Raw genomic sequence first — 7,984 nt, forward strand, 5'->3', positions numbered from 1 at the left:
ATAATGTGCTTTTAACTTTTGGGGAAAAGATACCAAACAATTGTAAAATATTTGTTGTCAGGTTAATTTTCTTCTTGTAAACAGCAATAATGGTTTAATAAGATATTTCATTTTTATAAGCTCTTTAAGTCTTTATGCTATGTCATAATTTTATAAACCCACTGGACCCTTATAATCACAATTTACAAAACTTGTGGGAAATTTGAAAATGAGTTTGCAAAATGGAAAACAAAGTAATTGAAAAATTACAACACACTTGGAAGTTGAAATTATTTTAGATGTTCCACAGGGATAAGAAATAGGTTATTACTTCTGTTAATAAGTGTCATGGACTATGGAACACACCAGTTGCACCACCTTCTGACGGCTCCCTGTTCCTTTGCCTTTCCTTTCCTGATTACAAATAGCACACATCTCCCCCTGGTGGTACTTTCCAAAAACTGCAGATCCTCAGAAGTCGATTTTATGCAAATATATTTGTAACAAATTTCACTTCCAGGCACAAGTCAATAGTTGGGCAGTTATAAAAGAATTTGTTTGTAAGCCACTGGAAGAAAATATTTTAAGCATTATTTAAATAAAGAAAACTTTATAAGTTTCTTACCAATCAACAATAATAGTAAGAATTCATAACTAAGGTTTTGTTAATTCTCCAACTTTTAGGTGTTAGTGCTAAGTATATTATAAGCATTGTTTGTTACATCATCCCAACGGAACAGCTATCATTTCCCTCATTTTACAGTAGAAAAGACTGAGGCTTAGAAAATGTGTCAATTAGATTCTTTTTTTATTGCAAGCAATATACACTGATTCCAATTTAAGATTTTTTTTAAAAAGGGAATAATATAGAATGGGAAAAAAGGGAAAATGGAGACTATTGGTGGCTTATTGAATTGAAGAGAGAGCTGAACAACTTCAGGAAGAACAGAAATTAAAGCAGATCTGGGGGTCTCACTAGAAGGGAGTCATGGATTTTATTTCTAATGCAGTTTCTCTAAGTCTGGTCTCCATGGAAAATGCTCATCCTTGAACCCCGACTTCAGAGTGGCAGACTTAGAACAACATCTGAAAATGACCCTCAGGAAGTTTAACAAGTTTTCCAGATGATGCTTTTGTTCTCTGAACGTGCTGTTGGCCATCCCCGGGATCTATATACTCAATTTAAATATCCCAGGAGGGTGAGACTAGTTGGTGCTGGTTGGATGAACTACTCACCGATTTGGTAGAGCTTATGGTGTATGTTGAGGGACAGGGGTGTCCTTGAATTGATAGCCTGGTGAGAATCACACTATTGGGAGGCCAGTAGAAGCTGATGCTAAGGTGATAAACAAAACAGACAGCCCCTCTAAGAAGGCAGCAAGAGAGGAAGATTCATTCATCACATTCAAAAACACTTGACAAAAAAAGTGAAGAAAAGTCATTGTGTTAAAATCTATTAAAAGATGCAACCAATTGTGAAGAGTTTGGATTGCTCTAGTTTTGATTAGCTAACAGGAGGATAGATTGGTGATTGCCAAGGCCAAAATTATAAAAAGACACATTCATCTTATTACGGACACAATGAGAAAAGAAAGCAGATCTCTCCGAAGGTTATCTCCACTTGATGTGTGAGAACACGGGGTCTCGTATAAGGGAACAGACTTGCCTGATATCCTCCTCTCCCAGGGCTCATTCCACGTGCCTCCCTGGTCTCACCCGCACTGCTAACTAGTTTCTTCCCGAAATATGCCAAAGAATAGTGTGATCTTGTTCAAAGATGCTCATTAAATGTTCGTTTTCTGTAAATGTTCATTTCCTCTGTTCTTTTTTTAATTGTTTGTAATTCCATTTTGTTATTGCTTGTAGTATTTGATGAATACAAAAGGATATCGCAGAAGGATATCGAACAGAGTATTAAATCTGAAACATCTGGTAGCTTTGAAGATGCCCTGCTGGCCATAGGTAAGCTTGACAAGAGTTGGGGTGGAAACAGATGTTTACAGACTTTGCTATCAGTTTGTAGTCATGGGATGTTGAAATTTTTTTTCAGGGATAAAAAAAAAAATTGTTTAAATCACTCATGCTCTGATCCACAATTTTAAACAAGAACTATTCTATACAAACCTGATTTTTATTGTACCATATAGCTTTATATATTTTATATACTCTGTGCCTTTATATTTAAGGGTATGGGAGAGATAATGCTATACTAACTGCAACTTATAAGTCTGTGAATGGTTAAAACAGTGGTTCTCAACCTTCCTAATGCCACGGCCCTTTAATATAGTTCCTCATGTTGTGGTGACCCCCAACCGTAAAATTATTTTCGTTGCTACTTCATAACTGTAATTTTGCTACTGTTAATGAATCTTTTTTTAAAATATATTTTATTGATTTTGTACAGAGAGGAAGGGAGAGAGATAGAGAGCTAGAAACATCGATGAGAGAGAGTCATCGATCAGCTGCCTCCTGCACACCCCTTACTGGGGATGTGCCCGCAACCAAGGTACATGCCCTTGACTGGAATCGAACCCGGGTCCCTTCGGTCCCCAAGCCGACGCTCTATCCATTGAGCCAAACCAGTCTCGGCTGTTAATGAATCTTAATGTAAATATCTGTGTTTTCCGATGGTCTTTCCACAGGTTGAGAACCATGAGCAGGGTCACCTAAGACCATCGGAAAACAGATATTTCCATTACGATTAGGGTCACGGCATTAGGAAGGTTGAGAACCACTGGGTTAAAACAACTTCATGTGGTAGAGATGGTAATCATTTTTAAACTACAAGCTGCCTTTTGCTTTAATGGCCTTTATTAATTACTTCTCCAGGAACTTGACAATAAATAGAGTGCTTCCCATCTGTGAAAGTGCTTTCAGCATAGCCTGTCTTCATAAAACATTGCTTGGCTACACTTTTTCTGACAAAGAGATACTATAATACTTCATAGTTTATAGAAACAGAAGGAACAACTGTCACGTTTTCTCATAGATTTTATCTGTAATCTTTTCATTTCTTCTTCTTTTTTTAATCTCTTAACAGTAAAGTGCATGAGGAATAAACCTGCATATTTTGCTGAAAGGCTTTATAAATCTATGAAGGTAAAGTCTTCTTTTTAAGCATCTGAATGGCTCTGACATGTCTTGTGTCCAAATGAGACAAAATCAGTCTAATATATTCAGTTTAATTGGTCAAATACTTCACTGAGTGCCTGCTAATAATACTACTAGGTAATATTTATTGAGTACTTATAATGTGTGATCATTCTTCCTAACACTTTCTCTCTCTCTTTATATAGGGTGTCCCCAAAAATGTATATGTATACTTTGACTAATCATACAGACAGTGCTTATTAAAATACATTTCATTTTTAAAAATTGAGCTATCAGCTGTTAAAGTGTGTATACATTTTAGGGGGGACACCATGTAGATTAGTTTTATTTCCATAACAGCCTTATGGGGTAGGTACAATTATCAACCCCCATTTTACAGATGAGAAAACTGAGGGTTAGAGAGGATATGCAATTTGCCCAGGGTCCTCAGTGAAGAAGTAATGGAGTTGGGATGCACACACTGGAGTTTGGCTTCAGAACTCAAGCTCCTAACCATGCATTGTACCCTGTGCCAGTACCTTTGCTGGGAACGGGGCAGCGGGGGGGGGGGGGGGGGGGGGGGGGGGGGGGGGGGTGTTGCAGGAAAGATGAAAATGTAGTCCTTGCTCTCAAAGAACTTCTAGCCTTGAGGGGAAGGCAGGGATGTGCAAAACACCAATAAGAACAAAATAGAATGCAATACAGTAGTTGAGTATCAAAACAGAAAGAACATAATTATAGGAGCACAGAGGATAGGGTATTTCACACATTTGGTTTTTGTTTTTGTTTTTTAGAAGGTATTGATCAGAAAAGAATATATAAAGAAATTGTTATGTTTAAGCAGGACCTTAGAGTAAGTTTTACCCTGGAAGCTATTACATGGGAGAAAGGATGGGGAGGGAAGGATGCCATGGTCTGGAGGGGTGGTTTGGAGGGGTGGGAAGGAATCATTGCAAGGAATCCAGCTTGTAGCTGGAGAACACAGGGTATGTCTAGAGGGTCAGAACAGAGGACTGGAAAGTTCAGTTGGTGAGGAGAGGTATTCCACACGCCCCTTAGGTCGTGGCATAAAGGACATCGTCAGGAGAGTCGTGCACAGCCTTGCGCTGACGAAAGAGCATGTCTGGAAACCATCTGGACCTTAATAGGGTGGGATCTTGTTTTCTTCCCTAGGGCTTGGGCACCGACGATGACACCCTAATCAGAGTGATGGTTTCTCGGGCGGAGATTGATATGTTGGACATCCGGGCACACTTCATGAGGCTCTATGGAAAGTCTCTGTACTCCTTCATCAAGGTAGGGAGTCTGCCCTGGCCCCGTTGGCAGGAAAAAACACCTTTAAAGTGAAATAAACACCTTTAAAGAGAATATTTCCAGTCTCTCTCCTTTCACACAGATGTTTCAATCTCTGCCAGGTTAGAAACTGGAAATGTTTGTGTTGTAAATATACTAATTATTTCATGTTGATCCCTCACACAGAAAGATTATATTTTAATGAACACTTTAAGAGCCACAATTTCTCTGTCTACCTGCTTACAATGAAAGATAAGCAACTAAATCAGTCCTCCAGAATCCGATCCAGGGCCAACTGAGGTCTGCTGAGAATATAGGAAAGTGTGTTCGCCATCTTGGGTTGCTGTTCTTTTCCTGGCACTAGACTTCTAGGCGGGCTAACATGGCATGGGGGCGTGATGAGAATGAGTCACATCCCTAAAACCCCTCATTACTTGGGTTTTGCTTCTGGAGGATAATTATGAGGCCATGAATATGAAGCCAAGACCCATTTTCCTAGAAGCTGGTGTTGCCTGCACAACAAATTCAAATCAGAATGTGATCTGTGAATTAAATATTCTGAATCTTCCTGAGAGCTTGGAGAGGTAGAACTACTAGGTGATTTGAGCTACAGATTTCATGGTAGTATTATTTATTCAGGAACTTGCTTCTATTTCTATCTGGCCTATAAGGCAACTTTATTTTGCAGAGCCGATATATAGCTAGTTGTAAATAAAATACTTTAAAGATTCATAGATGACCATAAAAGAACATTTGACAAACATGGAAAAGAAAGTAGGGTTATACTGTAAATAAAAAAAGAATTTAAAGAGAAAAAGAATTAATAGGAGAAAGTGGATCACTTCATATGGATAAAGGCAGTGATTCACAACAAAGATCAAATTCTTATGAAACTGTAGGTGCCAAATAGAATTGCACTCAAGTATACAAATAAGACATTCAAGGCTCCAAAATAAGACACTGATGAAGATACTATGTGAGGGAGACTTTAACATACCATTATTCTTTGGCAGATCAATGAGGCAAAGTATAAACAAGAATATATTAATATATTTTATTTTTTTGATATATTTTATTGATTTTTTTACAGAGAGGAGGAGAGAGGGATAGAGAGCTAGAAACGTCGATGAGAGAGAAACATCGACCAGCCGCCTCCTGCACACCCCCCACCGGGGATGTGCCCACAACCAATGTACATGCCCTTGACCGGAATCGAACCAGGGACCCTTCAGTCTGCAGACTGACACTCTACCACTGAGCCAAACTGGTTTTGGCATTATATTTTAACAGATATAAGTTAAACTTTGAACCCTATAAACACAGACTCCACATTTTTAGTGTCTATGGAGCACTAGCAAAAACTGCTCTATTAATTAGCCCATAAAAATGTAGAAATAATAGCACCTTCATGTAGCCTATTTTGCAACCCTTATCAAAAGACTTAAGAAAATACATGATCATTAATTCAGTAATTCTCATTTTATGACAATTTATCCTGAGTAAATAAATCATCAAGGAAATGCAAAAAAAATTTAACTATGATAGACTTATTGCAGCAGTGTTTGTAATAGTACAAAATTAGAAGCAATATAAATATCCAACAATGGGGGGAAGATCAAATAAATTATTTTACCTGTGTACAGTGGAATTCTCTGTAGTCATTAATTAACAATGCTGTAGAAGAATATTTAATGAATTAAAATAGGGAAATATTCAGACTATATTAAGTAAAAAATCAGAATACAAAATACTTCAGTCCTATCATATAGAAATCTATATGCATAGGAAAAAGTCTGGAAGGATATGCACAAACCAAAATGTTAAGAATAGTAATCTCTCTAGCCCTAGCTGATTTGGCTCAGTGGATAGAGCGCCGGCCTGTGTACCAAAGGATCCAGGGTTCAGTTCCAGTCAAGGGCACATGGCCAGGGTTGCGGACTTGATACCCAGTGGAGGGGGGAATGGGACGTGCAGGATGTAGTCATCAATGATTCTCTCTCATCATTGATGTTTCTATCTCTCTCTTCCTCTCCCCTCCTCTCTGAAATAAATATATATATATATATATATATATATATATATATATATATATATATATTTATTTTTTTTAAATAGTAAACTCTAGATGGTGGAATTATGGATGATTTTTATGTTTTTTTATGTCTTCATTTTCTTCATCAAACAGTAATATTACAAATATTACTTTTATAATAAACAATAACAAACGTTATTTTTAAAACTCTGAGAAAAATCCAGACAAGCTTTACAAAGTTAACCTGGAGACTTCGAGCTGTGTATTCCATTTTAGCACTCATTTATCTGACTGTAACTTTGCTTCCCTCTCCTCAGGGTGACACATCTGGAGACTACAGGAAGGTCCTGCTTATTCTCTGTGGAGGAGATGATTAAACTGAAATCCTGGAAAGATAAAGAGGATTCCCAAAATCTTGATATTTTTTAACTTCATTTTTCTACACTGCTATTAGCATTATCTCAGAACACTTATTCCAAATTAAAACGCCTACGTTTGCCTCCTAGGATATAGACTGTTATTATTCATCTATAATTATAACTCATGATGCTTGAAAGCTGTACTTGTATTTCAAAGCTTATAAAACTTAAAAGGAGATTTAAAATTAGAAATAATAGTGTGCTCCATGTTTTTAACATATCTCTTCCTCATTTGTATTTCACAGAAATTGGGTTATATTAAATTATTTCATGTTTCTTTTTGGTGAAAATCTATAAAAGTGGAAGACTGGAAGGCTATTCTAAAATCACTTTTCTTTCCTAATTCTATTTTTAAAGTGGCTAGTAATTTATAATTTGAAATTGTGGGCTTCTAGTTAGTAAGAATATCTGTCCAATTTCCTATTTCACAGTCATAGTTTGAAAGCATCCACAAATGTTCTTTGTTTAGGTTTTGTTGATAGCATTAGTTGATCTTTATTATGTTTGTTGTGAAATACTTCCTCCATCACATCTTATATCAAGATCACTTACTCTCTCCAATTTGAAGTATACCAAAATCACCAAGTTGTCTGAACAAATTAAATTCTAACTATGGTTATACAGATCACATATGTCTGGTTACCAAACATAAATGTTGGACATTCCACAATATTTTTGTTAATGTCTTAAGCCAGTTTGTAATGGTGAATGTAATGCTCTGAATTTTACTTAAAATTTTTGTGCTAAAAATAATTTTTAAGTCATTTTGGATTTTGTCGATTTGTACTCATTTACATTTGCACTGTGCCTTTCAACTCTAGAATTATTTTGATTAAAAAGTTCAGTTTGTATACATCATGGAAAAATAATTTGAATAAAACATGGTATCTTTAAGATGAAGTATACTCTTTATCCAACTTTACCACTTGTGAATTTTTTCATCCTGAAACCTGAAAGATATTTTCAAAGGACTTGTGTTACTCAGTTTCTATTAAGAACTACAACACTGAGGGGAAAAAATAACATAATTAGTCTTATGTACTGGTACACTAACTGCTGTAAAACTAATGTTCATATATACCTCTAGTATTCAATAAGTCTGATGTAATACTATAAGAGGTTACTTCATTTTCCTCTCCACTCTTCATTTATATTTACTTATTGGGCCCAA

The 7,984-nt window shown here is 36.3% G+C and overlaps 1 protein-coding gene across 3 annotated transcripts in view; it reads left to right on the forward strand.

The window, feature by feature from the left end:
- ANXA4 (annexin A4) overlaps positions 1-7,707 on the forward strand; it is a 49,934-nt gene extending 42,227 nt beyond the window's left edge. For all 3 annotated transcript variants that reach the window (XM_045580858.1, XM_036435617.1, XM_045580859.1), the window contains 4 exons: positions 1,846-1,941; positions 3,020-3,078; positions 4,243-4,365; positions 6,712-7,707. In XM_045580858.1, coding sequence (XP_045436814.1) covers positions 1,846-1,941; positions 3,020-3,078; positions 4,243-4,365; positions 6,712-6,771 — 338 coding nt within the window. In that variant the 3' untranslated portion in view covers positions 6,772-7,707. The remainder of the gene's footprint in view (positions 1-1,845; positions 1,942-3,019; positions 3,079-4,242; positions 4,366-6,711) is intronic.
- Positions 7,708-7,984: the final 277 nt, after the last annotated feature.

The sequence above is a fragment of the Pipistrellus kuhlii genome, unplaced genomic scaffold, assembly GCF_014108245.1.
Source record: "Pipistrellus kuhlii isolate mPipKuh1 unplaced genomic scaffold, mPipKuh1.p scaffold_m20_p_13, whole genome shotgun sequence".
Taxonomy (NCBI): Eukaryota; Metazoa; Chordata; class Mammalia; order Chiroptera; family Vespertilionidae; genus Pipistrellus; species Pipistrellus kuhlii.